Genomic DNA, 24,106 nt, shown 5'->3' with positions numbered 1-24,106 from the left:
CAAAGATTACAGTGGTCTTTCCTGGAACACTTGGAATTATCCCAGTCACAGTTGAGCGCATCTCTTAACAGAAGTCTCTTTACATTATTACATTTTGGCAGGGGTGGTTGAGTAATAGCTGAGTCAGTTTGCCCTTGGAACTAGCTTTTTAGTTCCTCATTCTCCTGGAGCTTGCGGGGTGTAAGCCTGAAGGGTTAGGGTCTTTCAATTTCATAATTTAATTTTACATATCAGCCAGGGATTCCCCTGTCCTCCCCCCCCTTTCCCCCAGCCCACCCCCCATTCCCATCTCCTCCAGGGCAAAGACTCCCCTGGGGATTCAGTTCAACCTGGTAGATTCAGTCCAGGCAGGTCCAGTCCCCTCCTCCCAGGCTGAGCAGAAGTGTCCCTGCATAAGCCCCAGGTTCCAAACAGCCAGCTCATGCACTAAGGACAGGTCCTGGTCCCACTGCCTGGGGGCCTCCTCAAACAGTTCAAGCTAATCAACGATCTCACTTATCCAGAGGGCCTGATCCAGTTGGGGGCTCCTCAGCTCATAGTTCATGTGTTTCCATTAGTTTGGTTATTTGTCCCTGTGCTTTTTCCAATCTTGGTCTCAACAATTCTCACTCATACAATCCCTCCTCTTTCTCGCCGATTGGACTCCTGGAGCTCCACCTGGGGCCTGGCCGTGGATCTTTGCATCTGCTTCCCTCAGTCATTGGATGAGATTTCTAGCACGACAGTTAGGGTGTTTGGCCATCCTATCACCAGAGTAGGTCAGTTCGGGCTTTCTCTCGACCATTGCCAGCAGTCTATTGTGGAGGTATTTGTGGATTTCTGGGGGCCTCTCTAGCACTTTGCTTCTTCCTATTCCCATGTGGTCTTCATTTATCATGGTCTCTTATTCCTTGTTCTCGCTCTGTTCTTGATCCAGCTGGGATCTCCCGCTCCCCTAAGCTCTCTTTCCTTCGACCCTCGCCCTTCCCCCCCCCTCCCCCGTCCAGGCTGTTCATGTAGATCTCATCCATAGAGCGGGACACCCAGCATTGACCTTTGGCCTCTGCATGTGTCCATGCAGACATTTCCTGCACTCACTGGATGTGCGCCTGTAATCCTAACACTCAGGAGATAAAGGCAAGACGATCCAGGAGTTCAAGTTCAAGACCAGCCTTGGCTACCTAGTCAGTTTGGCCTGGCCTGGGGCACACAAGGCGCTCTCTCTCTCTCTCTCTCTTTCTGTCTCTCTGTCTCTGTTTCTCTCTCATGCACGTACACATTTGCATACACATAAATGCTTAGGAACAATAGAGATATAAAGAAAATGTTCAAGAGGAAATATTTGTTGGTGTTAAGAGAACTTTGTGGAGCCAGGCGGTGGTGATGTACACCTTTAACCCCAGCACTCATGAGGCAGAGACTCTGTGAGTTTGAGGCCAGTCTGGTCTACAGAGTGAGTTCCAGGACAGCCAGGGCTACACAGAGAAACCCATTCTTGAAAAACAAAACAAAACAAAACAAAACACACACACACACACACACACACACAGAGAAAGAGAGAGAGAGATAGAGAGAGAGAGAGAGAGAGAGAGAGAGAGAGAGGGCACTCTGTGGTGATTGCATTGTACTGTTTGACTGCTTGATTTATGCCCATTCAGACTGATAAACTTCAGATGCCACATGTAGATTCTCTTAGTGAGAACTTACATATTCTTCATTTAAGTCCAGTGTGTTCATCTGTTTATGCTCTATGATGTGTGTGTAGATGATTAAACAGGTGACTTTTTTTTTTTTTTTTTAAAGAAAACATCTCTCTAGCACCTTACCACTGAAAGCAGCTTGGTTTCCTCCTGTTTTCATGATACAGGGTCTCACTATATACTGCTGGCTGGCTTGCAACTCACAGAGATCCAACAGCCTCTGCCTGTTCGGTCTGGGATACAGATGTGCACTACCCATGTAGCCTAGCTTCTTAAGATAAAGCTTTTTTTTTTTTTTTTTTTTTTTGCTTGAGAAAGAAAACCAAAGAAGCATACCACTAGGATTTGAATTTACTTTCTGTAGAAATATGAAGTTACTTTTCCCCTCATGTTTTCCGTGCACACTAATCCTGCTTGTGACCCATAGTCTTCTGGAGATGGAGGCTCGACAAAATGAAGTGGTATTTAGGTGATGATTGCTGCCTGGTCTGGTTGAACTGTAATTTCTTCCCCTGTCTTTTCCCTCTAAGGTAGTGGTTCTCAACCTGTGGGCACAACCATTGAAAACATATTTCTCATGGTCTTACAATCTGAGACACTGCTCAGTAGCAAGATTATAGTTGGGAAGTAACAACGAAAATAATGTTATGGTTGGGAGTCACCACAACATGAGGAACTGTATTAAAGGGTCGCAGTGTTAAGAAGGTTGAGAACCACTGGCCTAAGGAGTTTCAGAAACTATTTAGAGACAATAACTGAAGATTAGAAGTTTCTGTGTTTGTTGAATAAACTTAGTTTTTGGTAAGGAGCATCTGGTATTAGATGGCGCAAAAAGATTAGTATGCCCTATCTTATTTATTTACTTTTTGATGAGCCTAGGAACTCAGGACTACTAGACAAGTGCTTTACCGTTAAAGCACCCCCCCCCCCATTTCTACCTTATAAAGTCAATTTTGCATTTAGTTTCCTATCTTGTGTCATAAATCTGCCAGAGGTCCAGCTACATGGTAGTTGTGTAATTTCTTTTTTCCTTACAATGTTGTGTTTTCTTTTCCAGATTGGCCAGGTGAAGCAAGAGTTGTCCAGAAAGGACACTGAACTACTAGCCTTACAAACAAAGCTAGAAACTCTCACGAACCAATTCTCAGACAGTAAGCAGCATATTGAGGTGCTAAAGGAGTCCCTCACTGCTAAGGAACAAAGGGCTGCCATCCTGCAGACTGAGGTAAAGAGTGTTCTGTGATTTGTGTGGGGTCCAGTCCAGTCCTAGTTTCATCATATTATATATTTGTTATGTTTAGAGTCATGTGATCATTTTTTTGTGCTAAAATACCGTTTTATTTACATTGTTAGGTCTAATTAAGACAGGTGCTATTTCTTTTATGATTTTTAGTATTAGGAGTTATACCACATCTGTACTTCAAACTGTGTTTTAAGTTATTCAAATGAGAAGACAGTTATAAAAATATATCTGACTTCATTTAGATTAAGAAGCATTAATTCTTTGCGGGGGGTGAAAGAGTTGATTTCAGCTTACAACTCTCAGGTTGCTGACCATTAATGAAGGAAAACAGGGCAGAAACTCAAGGCAGGAACTGATGCAGAGGCCATGGAGGAGTGCTGCCTACTGAGTTGCTCCTCATGACTTGCTCATCCTGAGTTCTTTTTTTATTTTGTGTCTTTCACATCATGCATCTTTATCCCATTTATTTCCCCATCCCTTCATATCTGGCCTCTGACCTTGCAACCCCCCCCCTCAATAAAATAAAATGAAGTTTAAGAGAAAAAAGAAGAAAAATCAGTCTCATCATGGAAACTGCGGTGTGTCACAGTGAGACACGCAGTAAACTCTTTAGTCCATATATCTTTACTTGCAAGTGTTCATTGCAAAGAGTCATTGGTCTGGTTCGAGGCCTCTGGTTTCTGCTACACTATCGATGCTGGCCTCTTATATATCCTGTTGTTGCCCTGTGTTGTGGAGATCCTACAGCTTTGAGTCTGCAGGTCCAGTCCCTTCATGTGCTCCAGCAGCTCACAGATAGGGTGGATGGTGGGGTGGGCCAACTCCTAACCTGGTTCTGGGCCTGGGTAGTTGCAGGGTTGGTCAACCCGCCAGCTCTCCGGTCTTCACCACCAGGATGAGTTCTCTTGCGTTGCCCTGATTAGGTCACCCCTTGTAGGGATGAGCAAGGGGCGGAGCCGGTTCTTCCGCTTCCAGATCCTCAGGGTCAGTTCTCCCACACCTACAAGTTCAGGGCTAGAGAAGTATTCATTCTTATCCATGGTAAATTATGAATGGCAGTCATCTTGGTTAGTTTGCATTACATGTAAAGTGATACACACACACACACACACACACACTTATGTGTGTATTTATTTGGGTGTATGTGTGTACATGTGTGTGTATGTGCATGTGCGTGCATGTGAGTGAGGTCAGAAGACAACTCTTGGGAGTTGATATTCTCCTGCCACCTTGTGGAATCTAAGAATCTAAGTCATTAAATGTTCACACTAGCACCTCTTCCCTGGGAGCCATCTTGCCAGCCCTGATGGCATAATTTTTAAAGAAGTTCTGCTCTTTTTGTATTTTTATTGGGCGGATTTTGGATTTATTTAAGGAATTTCAAATATGAAATAATGTGGAAAATATAGCCTTCAGTTCTTCATTTATAAAGAGGGTTATTGTTTTGGTAACTTGAACATGCATTGCCACAAAAGATTCAGAAGGCGGTGCCTTGTCTTAAAGGTCTGCCTCACTTCCAGTTTGCTACTGTTAGCTTGAGATGCAAGCCAGCCATCAAGCAGTTGGTTAATGACAAACATGTAAAAGTTTGTCATGGTCTGATAAATAACATTTCTTCTCTGGCAGTCCACTATTCCCTTTGTACCCAGCCTGAATATTACCTTCTTAGCTAAGTCTTACACAGATAGGTTTCTTCTACCGTGGATGGTAAAGACTGCCATGTTGTTATCTCTCTCAAATAGTTTTATATTTGTCTCTAGCCAGGGTGGAGTAGCTGATCCTCAGGAATTACCTCTGTAAGTTAGTAAGACAGTTGCTCCAGTACACCATCTCATCCTAACTGTTAAGGGTGTAAAAGTTAGCCTCTTTATGAATTTGGGGGGTTTTAAGAATTTAATACATTTATTTATTATCACTTGCTTCCAAATAATTTCTCTAGTGACATTTGACAACAGTTTTTCCTCAAGCAACTTCTTTTGTTAGAGCCCAATAAAAGGCAGTTTGTACCAGTTCCTTGAAGGCTGTCATATTTTACTCTAAATTGATTTTGTCCACTTTATTGCAGCTGCTTGATCTGATGTGGAAACCAATGAATTAAATGTATGGAAAAGAGTAGGGATCATGGAGCTTTTAAAAGTTCCTCTGTATGTGTATGTGTAACGTGCATTCTCGTGGGTGTGTTTGTATGTATACGTGTATGAAGGCCAGAAGCCAACTTGAGGTGTTCCTCAGGTGCCCTTTACCTTGTTTATTCCAGGCAGGCTCCTGGCTGCCCTGGAGCCTGCTGGTTAGGCTAGGCTGATTGGCCAGCAAATCTTAGGGATCTTCTCTCTTCTTCAGTGTTGAGGTTACAGATGCATTTTGGGATTTTACTTAGGTTCTCATGCTTTCACAAGCACTTTACTGAATAAACTATTTCTCAACCCCTCAATTAAAAAATTCTTCAAGGAAAACATTGATCTGGGGAAAGGTCTGTGTGGTATCCCCTCCTTCTATCTTCTGTCTGTCTAGGATGAGGACTTCTGGTGTTCAGCACTGTACAATATTATTGAAATTGCTTCTAATTTTAAATTTCTCATTTAATCTGTTGACTTCACAGAAGTGATTAAACTTTAGTAGAAATAATAGTTGAGAGCTGGAGAGATGGCTCAGAGGGTAAAGAGTACTGGTTGTTCTTCTAGAGGTCCTGAGTTCAATTCCCAGCAGCCACATGGCTTACAACTATCTATAATGAGATCCAGTGCCCTCTAAGCTATACTGCTAGTTGAGGGGCTATTGATGGCTGCTGGGAGGGGGTGTGACTGCTGGTAGGTTGTTCATGCTCATGTACTAATTGGACTCAATGAATTATTTAAAAAACGTGAATATGGGAGGGCTACATGTTTAGGGGGCTTCTTGGGAGTGTGAAAGGAGAGTTGGGCTGATATGATCAAGATGTATATATGTATGAAATTATAACATAAAAAGTACTTTAAAAAAAATAGAGGTTGGGGTGGCGGCGGCACATGCCTTTAGTCTCAGCACTTGGGAGGTAGATGCAAAGCAGATCTCTGTGAGTTACAGGCCAGCCTGGTCTACAGAGCAAGTTCTAGGACAGCCAGAGCTGTACAGAGAGACCCTGTCTTGAATCAACAAAAAAGAAAAGAAAGAAAAAAAGAAAAAAAAAAGAGCTTTTGGGTTAGACCTAGGATTGATGCTAACCCTTGTATTAATTATTAAGCGACTATATAGGAGTTGATTTTTAACCCGTTTTAAGCCTCTATTTCTTCATCGATAAAATAAAGATAATGAGTCTACTGTTCCTAAAGTTGTTTTGGCTAGAGTAGATGGTTTATTACATATTTCTCTCCCAAACATGCAAAGATGCTTTTTTTTTTTTTTTTTTTTGTTTGTTTTGTTTTGGTTTTGGTTTTGGTTTTGGTTTTTCAAGACAGGGTTTCTCTGTGAAACAGTCCTGGCTGTCCTAGAACTCACTCTGTAGCCCAGGCTGGCCTCAACCTCACATAGATCCACCTGCCTCAGCCTCCCGAGTGCTGGGATTAAAGACGTGCGCCACCACCGCCCGGCTCCTTAAATTTATATATCTTTTATAACATATATTTTATTTTATTTTTGAGGCAAGTCTCTCTATGTAGACCAGGCTGATATCAAACTCACAGAGATCCATCTACCTCTGCCTCCTGAGATTAATGGTGTGTGCTACTCTGTTTGGCTTGTAATACTTTATTTGATACCAGCTGTTTTCTTTGCTCCTGCATTAGTTGCTTTAGCATCCCTGTGGCTATAGCACTTCACAGAAACCACATAATAAAGGACAGATTTATTTTGGCTCGTGGATTCCAAGAATTTCAGTTCATCATGGTGGAGAAAGCATAGTGGAACAGTTGAGTTCATAGTGCTGTGAGCATATATTAAACCAGGATTCAGAGAGTGCAAAGGAACCGGACCCCAGTGTCACCGTCAAAGGCCCACCTATTGTACCCTACCAGACAGATCTCACCTCTTACAGGTTCCATAGCCTCCCAAAATTCTACCACCAGGTTGGGATGTAGTGTTCAAAACATGAGCCATTTCAGATGTAAATTACAGCATTCTACTCCTTTTCTGTCTCTACTCCACCCCCAGCAAAGTCCTTGGTGCTCTCATAATACAAAATGCATTTAGTCTAATCTTAAGAGTCTCTCAGAGTCTCAACATTTCCAGCATTGTTCAAAAGTACCAACTGAGACTCAAAGCAGTCTCTTAGTTGTTACACCAGCCCTTGAAATATCAAAAAGAAAGGTTTATAAACTAGGTGTGGTGGTTTGTCTGCCTAGTCTTACTTCTTGAGTGAATGGGCATTAGGATTGCCAGGAGTTCAAAGTCAGTCTAGGCTACATGGTGAGACTCTGAAAAGCAAACAAACAAAACCCTGGGCATCTGGGGACACCAGAATTCCAAGATGGAGTCATTCATACCGCTGATGAAGAAGAAACTGATGGATGTTGAGCTGGGAGAGCTGCCAAGCTGGATATTGATATGGGATTTTACTTCCAAAGGCTTGGAGTGTTTCAGAGAGATTATGACATCACAAGTTCATTAACATAAGGAAACGGAGCATCAATGGGCCAATGTGATACTGGCAGCCAATGTACTTTTCAGCTCCTCAGTTTTTTATTGAGGAACTCAAACATGAATGATGATATAAGTACCTCTGAAGAGGAGCCAGTATTGGGGGAGGGGGTACGCTGTATTCCTGAATTTGACTGCTTGCCTAATACCCATCCATGATAAATTCAGTTAAGGCTAAATTTTTTTCATATACTGACTGAGAACTCAAGTCCAATAAATGGAAAGTGGTCCATGTAAAACAAACAAAAACCAAACAAATAAAGTTATATATTTCTACTGTTCAATGGCCCATAATAAGCATTCTCATTTCAAAACCAAGGAATGGGGACATAGGAAGGAGGGATATAACCAATGTAAGACCAAAAGTTAGGGAGACAGACATTAAATCCTGTAGCTCCATGCCTAACATCTGGAGCATGTGGTGATATGTTCTGAGCCCAGGTCGGCCTTCAGACTATAACCCCTCTCCCCCAGGGCCTCTTTCTTGGTCTGGCTCTACTTCGTGCATGTAACTTTTTCTACTCAACAGATATTCCACATTCCTGACTTCTCCAGTGTCTTGACATCTCCATTGCAGCTAAATTTACTTTCAAAGTTTCTACAATACTCTGTCATGGCTCCCTGAAGAGAACCACCCCCTGCCATACATTTCCTGGCCTTTCAGACTTTTTTTCCCATAAAATTTTGGTGGGAGTATCATCCTTGACTGTTGTATCCTGCATGTCTGCAAAACAAGTACGATGTAGCTAATGACGGATCCTGCCACCGACTAAGCAGTAGGAGTTCTACTGGGTCATGGCTTCAGTGTTCAAGTGCTCAGCTAGTTAAACACTTCCTTAGGCAGCTCCGTGTAAGTAAAGCACCCCAGATGCACTACATTTTAAAAGAAGATCTTCAAAAGCATTTTCAGTTTTGCACTTTGAAGCCTTTGATAGGTCCTGGCAGGTCCTGAAATGGCTTTAAGGTACCTTTTCTATTGTTCTGGTGCACATCACTTGGCTTCTTTTTAATGGTGCTAATCTCTTTAGCAAATAACTCATTGCCACCTTAAATGTGTTCCTTTTCTGGTCCAACTGTACATTTTTCACATTTTCTGCTCTGCGTTTTGGTCCCAATTCTCACTGTAAACTTGGCTAAAAGCAGCCAGCAAATTTCCTCAAGATTAATTAGTATCTTAGTTTTGAATGTGTCCTCGATCAAAATTTCAGCATCCTGGCAAAATATAGACAAAGCAGCCGGGTGGTGGTGGTGCACGCCTTTATTCCCAGCACTGGGAAGGCAGAGCCATGTGAATCTCTGTGAGTTTGAGGCCAGCCTGGTCTGCAGAGCGAGATCTAGGACAGGCACCGAAACTACACAGAGAAATCCTGTCTCGAAACAACCAAAAAAGAAAAAAAAAAACAAAAAACAAAAAAAACCCCACAAAGCCTCCCGTTTGTGGCATACTTCCTCCTTTCAATGTTCTAAAGGTTCCATAACCTTCCCAAATAACATCACAAATTGTAGACCAAGTTTAAACACATGAGCCTAGAGGGTACATTTTTTATTCAAACTACCACACCACGGAATTGGACCAAAGTATATTTGAGTGACATTTCTGCAAAAAATTTGTTGTTATTATTTATATTTTTTTATGAGGTGCCCTGGATTTAACCCAGGACCTTGTCCATGCTAAACATGCAATATCATTGAGTTATACCCAGAGTCTCTAAAATTTGAAGTTTAACTTGTATTTTTTGAACCTTTACTTCTTTCTATATCTGTGTTTCATGAGTGCTAGGATTCAAACTTTTGTACACATGATAGTGTAGCATGTTCCTAACCACTGAGCCATCTTCCTAGCCCCCTACATCTAACTATCTCTCTGTCTGTCCATGCATTCATCCATCCATCCACCTACCTATCTTGTGTGTGTACATGTATGTTTGTGTTTGTACATGCACATAGACACACACCACATCCCATGTGTGGAGGTTAGAGAACAATTTGCAGGAATTGGTTTTCTCCAGCTGGGGATCCAAGTCAGGCCATTAGGCTTGGTGACACATCTCCTTTACCCTCAGAGATATCTTACTGGACAAGATGATGTAATTTCAGATCAAACACTCTACGTCTCGGGTCTGTTGATTTCGGTCTTTCTCATGGAATTCTGCATTTTACGGGGAAAATGCAAGAAATAACATGAAAGAAACTTCTAGTCAGATTTAACATACATTGATAGTTATCCACATTATTCATGTTTGAATTTTTTTTTATTTGAAAGGCCCTAAATGAAGAAAAAAAGTCTAAAATTATTAATGGAAGCACTGGCTTAAATAGGAATATTCTTTGAATCTCAGGGGTTTAGAACTGGTTTGGGCTAGAAATAAAGATTTAGAAACTATCATTATGGTGATAGAGCCTGTGGGCTGAGTTAGTTTTTCTAGATGAATTTTTTGCACTGTGTAGAGAATGTTGAAAAGGTTCATTCAGAGTTAGAAAGGTTCTCATTGACAACGCCAAGAGAGACATGGAAGGGACCAAGCAGGTTTTCCTACTCTGTTTATTGTACAAGTGTGCATTTGCTTTGTAAGAGAAAGCAAGGATGCTTAATAGTTTGGTGATCAGAATTATGAAGCCACGGCAGAAAGGTAGATATTTTTCTGTTTCCATTGGTAGAGGAAAACCTTGTGGTTTTAGTAGGTTGGCCTACCAAATTTACCACAGACTTTGTGCTTGGCAAACGTGATAGATGTTTCTTGTGCTCAGTTCATAAGGATAAACAAGACCTTATCCCCCTGCTAGGAGTGGTGTTAGGTTGATGACTGTGTGTCCTGAGGGATTTTCCTACAGGATTTTATGTGGTTTGCAAAATATGGACCTCATATAAAATTACACTACACATACAGGTCATTCTAGACCAATAAGGTTGGTGCAGAATTCAGAGCAAATCAATACAGCTGTACCAAAGTGGTTTTTGTGGTTGTTTTTATCTTAGGTCACCTGACCAGCACATTTAAATTCTGTATGGCATAAACAAAGTGTGAGTGCATATGTGCATGTGTATACACACACACACACACACACACACACACACACACACACACACACACACACGACGTGAGTTGAATATTTAGTAAAAAAAAAAAAAGTTAATTTAGTAATTAGGGCAGAGACTTTGATAGTTTCTGTACTAGTTTCCAGTCACTCTTACATCAGAGGTTTATGTGTTTATAATGAGTTATCATTCTTTTCCACTCACCAGTTCCTGTGGGTCTTGAACTTGGCAATCCCTCACAGTGACATGCAGGTATTTATAACTGGTCAGCATTGTCACATTCCCAGGTATTAAACTGACTTAGAGATCTAATGTGGAAGTATACCTCATGCATCTACATGTGCTGGGCAAAGCAGCAGCATATGGGGAGCCTCACAAATGCTATCCCATAAGATACTGGGCCATTGGAATGACTAACACTGAGAAATGATGAGGATAGTTTCCTGCTGTGTTATCATCCCCGACTTAGAAATGGACAGCCTTCCATTTTCCTAAAATTAAAACTTGAAAGAACTTGAGAGACAAAAGACTTTCCCACAGTTTAAATAGACTGTTCCCACAGTCGGCACTTGAGTTGTCCTACTTCTTGGCTGTCACAAGTGAACCTTCCATGAACACTGTGTGCAAGTCTTTTTGCAGATAATACTGTTATTCACTCAGTGAATTTGTGGATCATACAAATTCTGTAGGTATATACTGTATATATGTATATACATACTGTATATACATACAGTAACTATATATGCATGCTTAACTCTCTAAGGAACTTCCAAACTATTCTTTAAAGTAGCCCATACAAAGTGGCTCAGATTATTTTGTTATTACTTTCTGGTTTCCCCCGCCCTGCAGCATTTATGTTGGGGAGTGAGAAAGAAATTGATGGTGGTTTGAATGAAAATGGCCCTCACAGGCTCATAGGGAGTGGCACTGTTGGGAGGTGTGGCCTTGTGAAAATGACAGAGATAGAGAATGCCGCAAAAAAGCTCAAATGGGGAGGCACCAGCCACAGAGAAGGGGCAGAACAAGATCAAAAATTGTGGACTTGATTAGAATAGATACAGCTTTCATCAAGGGGATGGGAGGGACCCCCGACGTGGGAGTCTGCCAAGGGTCTCTGGTTTAGACTTTTTATAAGCTCCTGGGCTCATTTCCCTTCATAACTTCCCTGCTTTCTCTCTGATTGGTCTTGTCCTTGCCAGCAAGTTCTAAGGGTTTCAACATGTGACTTCCTTGGGATGGAGGGTATAACCCCTGGAGCAAGGGTCAGCCCATCTTAAAATGACCAGTCCCCTTTCATGCTACCATATCTGTCTTATGTGTGTTATGGAGACATCTATTGGGAAGATGGGACATAAATGTTTCTTCATCCCAGATGGAAACTGACAACAGACCAAGGTAACAATTCTACCGAGGTCTAACTTGGTGAAACATTTAGTTTATTGGATGTACTTACAGGAACAGGAAGGACCCAAGGCAGTTGTATCATTGAAAAGCCTACCCCAGCTCACAAAATCCTCAACCCTAGAGCCCTCTGCATGACTTACCATCAGCTTGGCAGGTTACAGACTCTCCTTTAGGTAGCACGACTAGTTTCTTCTAAGAAGCTCCCCTTGCTTCTATAATCTTTTTTTTTTTTAACACTTCTAAACCATTTTATTGTTTGTATTAAAAATATTTTCTAATAGTGTGTTAACAGAATCCTTCTGATGGAGCAGGGCAGGATGGGGCACGTGGTTTTCTCAGCACTTGGGAAGCAGAGGAGTTCAAGGCCTTTCTGAGCTAGATTCGATTCTTTTTTTTTTTTTCACTTTTTTAAATTTATTTTTCTATTATCAGCTTGATACAGTACAATTTCCCATCCCAATTTCAAATGTTTCATTGAAGCTTGCCCAGTAGTTGAGCAAAACCAAAACTCACTATAAGCCACAGTTATCCTAGGGTCCCCCCTGCTATATAGCCTTCCTGGTTCTGTGGGTTGCGGTCTGATTGTTCTTTGCTTTATATCTAGAATCCACTTATGAGTGAGTACATACCATGTTTGTCCTTCTGGGTTTGGTTTACCTCACTCAGGATGATATTTTCTAGTTCCATCCATTTGCCTGCAAATTTCATGCTGTCATTGTTTTTCCTCTGCTGAGTAGTATTCTATTGTGTATATATACCACACTTTCTTAATCCATTCTTCAGTTGAGGGGCATCTAGGTTGTTTCCAGGTTCTCACTATTATGAATAATGCTGCTGTGAACATAGTTGAGCATGTATCTTTGTGGTATGATTGAGCATTCCTTGGGTATATGCCCAAGAGTGGTATAGCAGGGTCTTGAGGTAGATCGATTCCCAATTTTCTGATAAACCGCCATACTGATTTCCACAGTGGTTGTGCAGGTTTGCATTTCCACCAACAGTGGAATAGTGTTCCCTTTGCTCCACATCCTCTCCAACATTGACTGTTATTAGTGTTTTTGATCATAGCCATTCTGACAGGTGTAAGGTGGTGCTTCTATAATCTTGGGGAGGGACCTTGTGAATTATGTAAGTTTCAGTTTTCCTAGACATAAATGTACTTCTTGAGTCTTAGGATCTTCCTTTTAGAATTTCCCTAGTCTTAAAGAGCCTTTCTCTAGGAGGGAATGTTTTAACCTGGAGGAAATTGCTATGTAATAATGTGATGCTGGGGACTGAATTCCCAGCGCTTCCTGTGAGCCAGGGCAGCACATTACCAATTGAGCTATACCCTCGGTCCTAGAGCTATTTAAGTTTCAATTTAGAGTTTAGTAAATATTGACAGGTCTAACCTATCAGAGCCCCTTAGGGCCTTTTGTAATTTTGAGGAGTATTGAGAAGTCCTTTGATCACAGAGTTCTGCGAATGGCTAGGGCTCTATTCCTAGCACTGGCCCCTTGATCTCCAGAGAGTCAGCACACTGGGAATGGTGCAAGTCTTGAAATCTCAAACCCACCCTAGTGACACACCTCCTCCAACAAGGCCAGATCTCTCCGTCCTTCCCCAACAGATCACCGACTGGGGAGCAAGTATCTAAACAAATGGGGGCCATTTTCTTTCAAACACCACAGGCCTTTGCAGATGTATTCGAGACCAAGATTTTCCAGGAGTCATCAGAACATGAGGAGAGGCCAAGACAGAACTCCAGCCCTCAGTGGGAGGCTTAGCCCTACAGATACCTTACTCTTAGATTTTTCTTAGCCCCCAGACCTGTGTGGGGAAAATAGGTTCTGTTTGAAGCTGCCCAGTTTGTGGTACTTTATTTTTGCAACTGTAAGAAACTGAAGACTGAGGTGTTCGGGATTTCTAGCTCGTTGGGTGGTATTTTTAGAACATTATCATGTATGTCAGTTACTTTCAGGGAGACTTTTAAGAAATAAGGTTCTGCTTCCTTCCATAGGCTAAACTCACCAGTCTTTTTCATCAGAAAGGTGAAAGCTTATATTTGGCTATTCTCTCTCATTTTTCCTTTTTATGGGCAATGAAATTCAAGCTTCTGGACCTAACCCTAATGTGGACCTGTCTTTAGCCTCCTTTCCTGTGACCTCCTACCTGTAGCCTAACTATTCTCTGTGTGGCTTCTTGGGATCTGATCATTGGTATTTATGGTGCCTCCACTCTGAAAGGTTCTCTTGTTATCTTCCTCACCAGCTAGCATCTGCTCATCCTTCATAAGTTGTCCAAGCTTCTCTAGCATCCAGTCACAGACTTTCAAGCTGAGTTATTCTTTTTCCTAAACTTGCGTATTTAGTGTATGCATTGAAGGTAAGAGGATGACTTGTGTGTTCTGGGGATTGAGCTGAGCTTGGCATGCTTGGTCATTACCCACTGGGCCATCTCTCCAGTCCCTATTCTGCATTTTAGAAAATACTAGGCTTCAGTTTTAGTGTCTTCTGTAAAATACTTAGGTGCTCCCCAATGTTCCTGTCTTCTCCTTTAGGTTCTAACTTCTGCAAAAGGAGGGGAGTAACAATTGTCATTGTGTTCCCAGTGACCAGAGTATTATAATTTCTGGAACAGAAATACTGTCCATCATTTCCTCCTCTTTACAAGTCTTCTATTGACTTTTGTTTGCAAACAGGATACAATTAAATACTGTATTTGGTAGTTGGGGCCTTTCTATATGTCATTTTAGGCTTAACTCATGCCCTTCTTTTTGCCTTATGCTCAGCCATCTCAAATGAGTTTACTAAAACATTCTGTGTTGGATGTTTATGTTTCAAAATACTCTCTTTCCCTTCCTCGATTACTTCTGCTTTCTGTTTCAGATCTAGTAAGGGTCTATTTGTCATTTAAAAACCAAGTCAAATGTTGGTTCTTTCAACAGTCTTTCTGACTAATGCACTCTTTGGAGGAAGGCTGCTGACTTCTGTGAACTGCCTCTGTGCTTTTTATTTGATATTTTTGAATACAGTAAGTTTGGAATGTGTAAGTTCTAATCATTTCACTTATTGTAATTTTTAAAATAAAGTAATTTAACTCCCCTGAATCCCATTTTTAAAACTTTAAAATATGGGCAGCTCTATTCCAAGGATTTCTATTCTGTAGCTAGTCTTTCCCTGTCCCACCAGCCAGCTCCCAAATACTGACATAGAGACTTATTTGTAATTATGAAAGGTTGGCTGATAGCTTAGGCTTGTTTCTAACTAGCTCTTATAACTTAAATTAACCCATTTCTGTTAATTTACTTTCTGCCTCGTGGCTTTATTACCTTTACTCTCTACTGCCCATGCTGCTTTCCTGATTCCTCCATCTCTGGCTGGTGACTCTCCACATCTCTGCCCTTCTTCTTCCCAGTGTCTTCTCTGCCCCCCAAATCCTGCCTAGCCGTTGGTCGTTCATCTTTTTATTAAACCAGTCCAAGTGACAGATCTTCACAGTATACAAAAAGATTATTCCACAACACCATTCCTCTCCTTTCTGTTCTGTTCATTGTTTGTATATCTTCTGTTCTTAGGTGGATGCTCTTCGATTGCGTTTGGAAGAAAAGGAGACTATGCTGAATAAAAAAACCAAACAAATTCAAGATATGGCTGAGGAGAAGGGTACACAAGCTGGAGAGATACACGACCTCAAGGACATGCTGGACGTGAAGGAACGGAAGGTCAATGTTCTTCAGAAGAAGGTAAAGCACAGATGTTCTGAGCACAGTGGCCCACTTGTGACAACCTTACTCTGGGCACTCTGCCACCTGACCATTGGAGCTGCTCTCCTTCTGTTTACGTTTTGCAGAGGACTTGGAACCATTGTTGCAGGAGGTAGATTGCCAAAGCTGCTCTACAAGTCAGCCTTTCGTGAGCTCAGCAGTATTACTGTCTTTCAGTAGGATTTCTCATCCTGTTTCTCAAAGGTGTCTTAGAAATTGACACAGTATTTGGCCAGCTAACCTACCTCTACTCTCTTGCATTGGAATAGAAATCTATTAGTAGCACATGGATCATCCATTTCATTGCTTAGGTGACAGTTTTGAAGAGTAAAGCTTCCTGCTGTATTAAGCATTTAATGTACAGGGCAGACCTGCAAGCTGAGCTCCTTTACTCTCTCCCCCGATTGCAGCACTCCTCATGAGGTAGTAACATGCAGTAGTGGAAGCCTGGCTCACCTCTTTGACCATAATCATTATTGGAAATGGGCTTATTTTGGAATAAAATTAAAACTACTAATATTTTTTCTAGTTTTTAATTTATATAAAAGCTGTCCTTGAGGTAATAGCTATAGACATTCATTTGTGGTTCATTTCTGTTGAAATGATAGATTTGCAGTGTTTAACATTTTCCTAGTTTATTGATAACTTGCTAATAGTTACCAAGGAAGAACCTTCTTTGCTGAATTTGGCAAAGATTTAGCCTTTTTTTGGAAGAGGATCATATCCTGTGTTTTCACTTTATATTCATTTGTTCTCATTTATTTTTTCAATTGTAAAGCTTTGAACACTCTAAATATCAGTTGACTGTTCTGTTAGTGCATGCTAATTTGTTGTTTTAAAAATCTGGTGACTTTTGCCGGGCAGTGGTGGCACATGCCTTTAATCCCAGTACTCGGGAGGCAGAGGCAGGTGGATCTCTGTGAGTTCGAGGCCAGCTTGCTCTACAGAGTGAGTTCCAGGACAGCCTGTTAAACAGAGAAACCCTGTCTCAAACAACAACAACAAAAATCTGGTGATTTTTATATCTTTCTACCCACACTGCTCACTTCCTCTATGCTTCAGAGATAGCTTGTACATAGAGAAGCAAATATATATTCTTATTCTGTTTAATTTTTGAGGTATTCTTGACACCTGTGTAGTCTATATACAGGCAAAAGCATATGTATTTGTGTATATGTGTGCATGTGTTTCGACACAAATCTTACCATTCCTATTATTTTTCCTTTTTTAAAAGTTAATGTTTCCAAGCTCCACCCAAGGATAGGTGTTCCAAAGGTGGTGTTATTTATTGTATTGATGTTTTACAGTTATGCTAGCAAAGTTTATTCTGGGTGGCATGGCTACATTTTCTGGTTTATAATAAAATGTTACAATAAAAGTTGTTTATATTTAGCTTATATTTGTATAAATTACCTTTATAGGATCAACTCCTTGAAGTAGGATACCTTGGTGAAGTGATAGGCATTTCTTTTTTAGTTTTTCAAGACAGGGTTTCTCCGTGTAGTTTTGGTGCCTGTCTTGGATCTTGCTTTGTAGACCAGGCTGGCCTCGAACTCACAGAGATCTGCCTGGCTCTGCCTCCCGAGTGCTGGGATTAAAGGCGTGCGCCACAACCCAGCATGATAGGCATTTATAATTTCGGTGACTTTCCCAAGTATCAGCTGTTTCCTACCACCAGTGTATGAAGGTGTGTCCCCTGAAGGCTTATCTAGAGTGGGTTTTTCTCAGCCTTTTTGCTTCTGCCAACCTGGTAATGAGGAGATAGTTTGTCATTATGGCTGTATTTCTTTTCTCGTAAACAAATGGAATGTAGTTTTATGTATTTAAGGTCTTTGCATTTTCATTTATGCAAAGTGTCTGTTTATAGGTTTATTTACTTTTTAGTGATTTGTAGCAGTTTTGTTTCCCAATTAAAAACAGAACATGTTTAGTTTGCTGTAACTTTCAGATGTTTGGTTTTTGACTATGCATGAATGTCTGTATAATCAGTTAATTTTTTAATAACATGGATTTTGTGGCATATTTCAAAACTTATGTGTTAGAATGTCTCTTTCATTGGTCTATATTAAGTGGCTTTGTTTCAAGTTTTGTTATTTGTGGTATATATTAATAAGCTATTAGTTCCACCATACTTTTTTAAATTTAGTGATGCCTAGCTATTTGTGGTTTTCAATTTCCTTGTGTGAAATTTAGAATCTGTTTATGTCTTCCTTGTTTTGTGACACTGTTCCTGGGAAGACTTAAACAAACGTCTACTCACCTCAGTTAGGGAACTGATGACAGACCAGAGTTTGGATAGGACCAAAGTCCACCTTGGTGAATCAGTGAGTTTTCCTGGGGTTACATGCAAGAATGTGGCTGAGGCATTACTTTCAGGAGTAGAAACACAGCAAACACAGAAACACACAAACACAGCTTCATCAGCACAAGCCTGCCTCAGCACAGTGGCAGTCCACGAAAGCTAGCAGCCTGGAGCACATTGTACAGCCTGCAGGCGGCTCAGCAGTTGCAGGCATCTCTTCCTTCTGGGTCAGTCGGTCTGAGCTTCTTCCGCAGCTATGCTGCCCTTTGTTTCTTCTGGGCTCTTGGGCTGATGTGTTTCTTCCAGGCTACTTTGTCTCAGCCACTTGTAAGCAGCTCAGCTTTTCTCAGTTTTTCCCCAGCAATCTTTACTGTTCTATACTATTAGGGAGGGAGAGGCCTGGGGATCTACTCAGTTTCAGGGACTGACTGAAGCTGTTTTGATTTGTTCACTTCCTGTTTTAACCAGCTTCCCTGGAGGATGGAGTGTTTTTTACCTCCTCTTAGGACATCCTTTGTTTTACCTTTCTGTAAACAACTTTTGAGAGTTGGTTCTCCCTTCCACCATGTGGCTTCCAGGGATTGAGCTCCAATTTTGAAGGGCAATGGCAGTCACCCTTATGCACTGAGCTATCTTGACAGCCCTTTGTGTTAAGTACTCAAAAAATTTCCATTAGAGCTTTACTCTGAAATTACGTGGCCTGTGAGAAAATTATAAGCAAGTCTCACATAATGAATGTGACTTCAGTGAATATAGCCATCTTTATTGTCCTGTTAAAATTATTCAGGAGAGAAAGAATTTAGTGTTCTTTCTTTTAGCCTTGAGCATTTTCAGTAAAGAATGTAAGAAACTTGTCTGCAATGCACTACTGTAATTTAACTTACTAGGAAGAATTTAGGCAGCCCTGCAGAGATATTTTCTTCTGTGTAATACTTAATTCACACTGCTCATCAATTTACACATTGTTCCATGAGCAAGGACAATAGGTAGTGGTTTTCATTGTCATCCTGTTCTGTGACATTTGAGTTCTCTGGGAAGGTGTCCTGGGAAGTAATTGGTACTTTGACACAGTGATGGCAGTGGTAATAGCCAGGTTGTTAGCCCCTTGACTAAGCTGGCCTGGTTCCTCTGGGCTGCATTGCCCCTCATAGTCTTCCAGTTCTTATATACTCTACATATCTGTACGCATTAGTATATCCTTGTGTTCAGAGAGTACAGGAGGCAATTACAAATGGCCGGGGGTCACAGTGTGATTGTCATAGGACTCCTGCTTCCTAGAATTCTCCTTAAAGGAAGGAGTCTTGGTGTTATAGTAAATTTCTTTTCTCTATAATAAATCAGTGAGCTTGAAAAAAAGGTGAATATTCGAATCTGAGCTACCTTCAGAATCAGTTTTAAAACTTGACAGCTTCTTGCTTGATGCATGTCAGCATCTTGAGTTGGTTTGCACAGATGTACCAGGAATCCCTTCTGCTTTTTTTCCTTGCTTGCCTATTTTGCCTTGGTGAAATCAACTGAAATTTACATTTTAAACAAGTGAAGTATCTTATGATTATTTCCTATAGACTTACTATTAATTAAGTCTCAAAGGTTTCTATTATTTGTTGTCTCCCAGCCTTCCTTTGGTTTTACAGAAAACTCCTCAATTGACAGCTAAGTTTATTATGTCTCAAGAATGAGCCTGTGGAAACCTTAGGTTAAATAAAAGGTTGTTTGGATGCCTTGTAGAAATCCTTAGAGGTTTCTATGAAATTAATAATTTGCGTGTATGAATGGTGTGCCACGGCACTACTGTGGAGGTTGGAGGACAGGGAGTTAGTTCATTCTTGCCACCTTGAGGCATTTGGAGATGAAACTTAGGCTGCCAGGCCTCTGCGTAAGCACCTCTACCTGGTGAGCCATCTCCCTGCCCTAGAGAGTTTCTGTGTTATTGAGTGCATATGATAAGAGACTCTTACCTAAGGTGTCTTGGATAACATAGCACTTAATTTTTTTCCCTTCGTCATTATCAATAAAACTATGAATATCTATCCTGGATATTTGAAAAATGTGGCAAAGCTAAAAAGAGAAAAATGTGCCAGGTGGTAGTGGCACACGCCTTTAATCCCAGCACTTGGGAGGTAGAGCCAGGCAGATCTCTGTGAGTTTGAGGCCAGCCTGGTCTACAGAGCAAGATACAGGACAGGTACCAAAACTATACAGAGAAACCTTATCTCAAAAAAACAAAACCAATCCCCCCCAACAAAAAAAGAAAAATGCATAAAAGTAAGCTTTTCTTTTTTAGATTTGATATTTTTAAAAAAATGGTATGTATTGTCTGTATGTTGAAATGTGAGTGTGTATATGCAGGTGCTGTTGTTGTCTAGAAGACAGTGTAGGATCCTCTGGAGCTGGAGTTACTTGTGGTTGTGAGCTGCCTGACCTGAATGATGGCAACTGATCTCGGGTCCTCTGCAAGGGCAGGAAGGGCTCTCAACCTCTGAACCACCTCTCCAGCTCCTAAGCTTTGCTTTTAAATTGGAAAAATATTGGACGTATTTTAATAAACTTTCTTTATACAACAGTACATAATAAGCACATCTCTGCATCTTTTTTTACTTTATAATATAATTTAATTTTACATATCAGCCACGGATTCCCTTGTCCTCCCCCTCTCCCGACCCTCCCCCACCTTCCCCCCAGCCCACCCCCCATTCCCATCTCCTCCAGGGCAAAGACTGAACTGAATCTACATCTCTGCATCTTAGTTCTTGAGAATACGAGCTGTAATGGTTGCCTATCCCCTAGTGCACGCACTTACTTTGGCCAGTCTCCTTTTGCTTTGTTTTTGACTTCCACTGACTCGGTTAGTGTTACAAATAATAAAGTTTTTCTGTTGGAAACTAAGCCTAGTGTGCTGATTTAATTATTAAAAAACATACTGGGTTTTTTTTTTTTATTAGATCTGAGATGGTTTATCTGTTGTAGCCATTATAACTAGAAAGCTGAAAGCATTGGTTCACACACGTGATAGGCACTGAGGTCAGAAATGCAGTCACACTGTTGCTGTTCTTTTAGGCTTGGTCTTTTAGCAATTTCAGTACATTAAGCTGTTCAAAGTTTTCAAAAAATATTTCTATTATTTTGTATGTATAAATGTCTGCGTACTACATGCATACCTGGTGACTGCAGATGCCAGAAGGGGGCATCGTATTTCCTGGAACTGGAGTTATAGATAGCTGTGAGTCACAGTGTGGGTGTTGGGAATCAAACCTGGGTCTTGTAGAAGAGCAGCCAGTACTCTTAATTACTGAGTCTCTCCCCAGCTGTGCAGAATTTTTAACACATGCTAACACGATGTAAAAAGAATTTCAGCTATTTCTGTAATTGCTTCCTAATAGATCTTGACAGGTAGTGATTTTGGTCTCAGCAACTTTTGCTGCTTTTTATCCAGTTCATTATGAAAAGGTCTTAGAAGGTAGTGTTCTGTACCATGAACAAGTCCATTAGGAAATTCCCTTTCTTGCAATTAAAATCTATTTGGGTTGTATTTTTGTAAGGGTCATACATATACTTCTTACATACAGTAGTACCTTCCCTCACCATTTTTCTTTTGTAGTTGCAGTTACCTGAAGCTAACTATGATCTGAAAATATGAATGGAAAATTTCAGAAACTTACAAATTTGTAATTATGAACCATTCTCAGGAGTGTGGTAAAAATTTATTTGTCCCATTTTGTCTTACACAGGACTTGAATTATCCATTTGTCAAGTGTATACTGACAGCAATACTGCTGCCTGTCGGTCATTTAGGAGAAATCATTCAGTAAATATTCTTCATTCTTACATTTGTTCCCCAACTCCCCCCAGACAGACAGCCCTGGCTATCCTGGAACTGACTCTGTAGACCAGGCTGACCTTGAACTCAGAAATCCGCTTGCCTCTGCCTTCCTGGTGCTGGGACTAAAGGCTTGCACCACCATGCCCTGTGTTCTTGTATTTTCTAATAAATAGAAATATGGTTAGTTAAATAAAGGCCAGAGCCCCAAATAAATAGACAATATAAAAGCTGCTCTTTGTGGTTCTAGTTGTGTCTTCTTGTTAGTACACTTTATCAAACTGTAGGATGATAGAAATTAGGGCCCTTTTACTTGAAGAAAGAAAAATTCACTGTGCATTAGTGTGTTTCTGTTTTCGTAAGTTTATGATCATCCAGACTACGTCTACCATCGATACTGGAAAGTATTTGCAGAAAATGAAGGGGAGGGCCTTTCTGATTGATGGGCTTCATCATCATAAATTTAATTCTGCTTAAAAAAGCTTGTGGAGGTATTGTCAAAGCTGTTGCTCAAGTGGTCCAGGTGATTTCAGGAAGTGCTTTGGGATTTCTTTGGTAAAGGAAGCCTCTCCTGGCAGGGATTAAGGCAGAGTACTCAGTTCCTCTTGACTGGACTTACGTGGATTTATGTCTACTCATAAGCCACTCAGTGAAACGTGATGACTCCTGACAACTGTGCAATGCTGATAAAAAACCAGAGTAAAAGATGTTGGTAAATCTGTGGCAGTGTATAATTGGTATGTGGATTTGGTATTCCTCATGTAGTGTTGAACTTAGTATTTTTTTTCTGGTATCAATTTTTCTGTAAAAATCAGGTATGGAGAAGACAGCCTTATATGCTATTTTATTTTCAACTCAGTAATGTGATGATGAGAGAGGTTTCAAGAAATTAACCTTGAGTAACTATTTAAAATATTTCTATTTCAGTTCACCTGTGTCAGGTTTTCTCTTTAGAATAAACTCCAGTTCATTTGATTAGTACAAACTTTTATTCATGCAGAAATTCGATGCATGCTTAAATAGGTACTTACTGCTTTTTGTTTATAACAGGTAGATTATACATAAAGAGCCCATAGAGGACCAGTGAGGCTTGCCACTGAACCCGACAACCTGAGTTGGATCTTTGGAACCCACACGGTGGGAGGAGAGAACTGACTCTAGCAAGTTGTCCTCTGTTTTCCATAAACACACCAAGGCATAAGTGTACCCACACAACCACATAATAAATAAATTAAATAAATGTAAAACAAAAAGTCATTGGGATTATAAAATGGGCCACCTTACATAGCAATTTGTCTGTATACTGTCTATAGTGTGGATATGCTAGATAGAGGAATGAGGGTTAATCATACTTCTTGGAACAGTGTGCAATTGAAAGTTTATAAAACATACTAGGTCCCACCTTTCCCCAGTGTTTTGAGTTTTTAGACAGTTTCTTGAAATACAACCCAAGCTGGCTTTGACCTCATGATCCTCCTGTCTCAGCTTCCTGAAATCCAAGACTATGGTTTAGTACCACCATACCTGGCTAAATTGCTTTTTCCCTAGAATGTTTCGTCTAATATTTTCAGATTATAATTAACCCCTGGTAACTAGAAGTAAAGTAGAAAGTAAAATCATGTAGAAGTGGTAGACTATTGTCCTTGTCAGTTCCTTAGTCTGCATGTCTGTCAATAAAAATTAGCATCTTGGTCGGTGGTAGTGCACACCCTTTTTTCCCAGCACTCAGCGGGCAGAGACTATCTCTATGAGTTCCAGGCCAGCCTGGTCTACAGAGTGAGTTCCAGGACAGCCAGGGCTACACAGAGAAATGTAGACGCAGTTTCTCTGTGTCTTGGCAGCCACTTCCAAATAACCATTCAGAGACTTACTATTAATTATAAATGCTTCATCATCATAAATTTAATTCTTGGCAATCGCTCAGGCTTGTTACTAGCTAATGCTTACATTTTAAATTAACTCATATTTCTTATCTATGCTCTGCCATGTGGCTTGGTACCTTATTTCAGTACGGCAAGTTCAACTCCTTCTCCCTGCATATCTTGAGACTCCTCAGACCCTGCCCTTCTCAGCATTCCCTCTGCCCCGAAAATCCTGCCTAGCTGTTGGCCAATCAGCTTAACAATGAGAGAAACACATTTTCACAGTGTATAGTAGGATTACTCCACAGCACAGAAATCCTGTCTCGTAAAAATACAAGAAAAAAAAATATAATTTTTTTTGTATGTATATGTATATTCTACCTGTTATAGACAAAAACCAGTAATA

General features: G+C 40.7%; 1 protein-coding gene and 1 long non-coding RNA gene across 13 annotated transcripts in view; one reads left to right on the top strand and one right to left on the bottom strand.

The window, feature by feature from the left end:
- Positions 1–7,472, bottom strand: part of LOC131907351 (uncharacterized) — a 48,069-nt gene extending 40,597 nt beyond the window's left edge. For all 5 annotated transcript variants that reach the window (XR_009378380.1, XR_009378381.1, XR_009378378.1 and 2 more), the window contains exons 1-2: positions 7,380–7,472; positions 3,752–3,936 (exon numbers count right to left, since the gene is read on the bottom strand). This is a non-coding gene — a long non-coding RNA (uncharacterized LOC131907351). The remainder of the gene's footprint in view (positions 1–3,751; positions 3,937–7,379) is intronic.
- The window catches only part of Erc1 (ELKS/RAB6-interacting/CAST family member 1), a 337,373-nt gene that overhangs the window by 81,052 nt on the left and 232,215 nt on the right, over positions 1–24,106 (top strand). For all 8 annotated transcript variants that reach the window (XM_059258486.1, XM_059258485.1, XM_059258483.1 and 5 more), the window contains 2 exons: positions 2,737–2,904; positions 15,531–15,698. In XM_059258486.1, the coding sequence (XP_059114469.1) occupies positions 2,737–2,904; positions 15,531–15,698 (336 nt within the window). The remainder of the gene's footprint in view (positions 1–2,736; positions 2,905–15,530; positions 15,699–24,106) is intronic.

The sequence above is a fragment of the Peromyscus eremicus genome, chromosome 3 (assembly GCF_949786415.1).
Source record: "Peromyscus eremicus chromosome 3, PerEre_H2_v1, whole genome shotgun sequence".
In the NCBI taxonomy this organism is placed as follows: Eukaryota; Metazoa; Chordata; class Mammalia; order Rodentia; family Cricetidae; genus Peromyscus; species Peromyscus eremicus.
The sequence above is the reverse complement of the archived record's forward strand: the minus strand, read 5'-3'. Positions and strand labels throughout refer to the sequence as shown.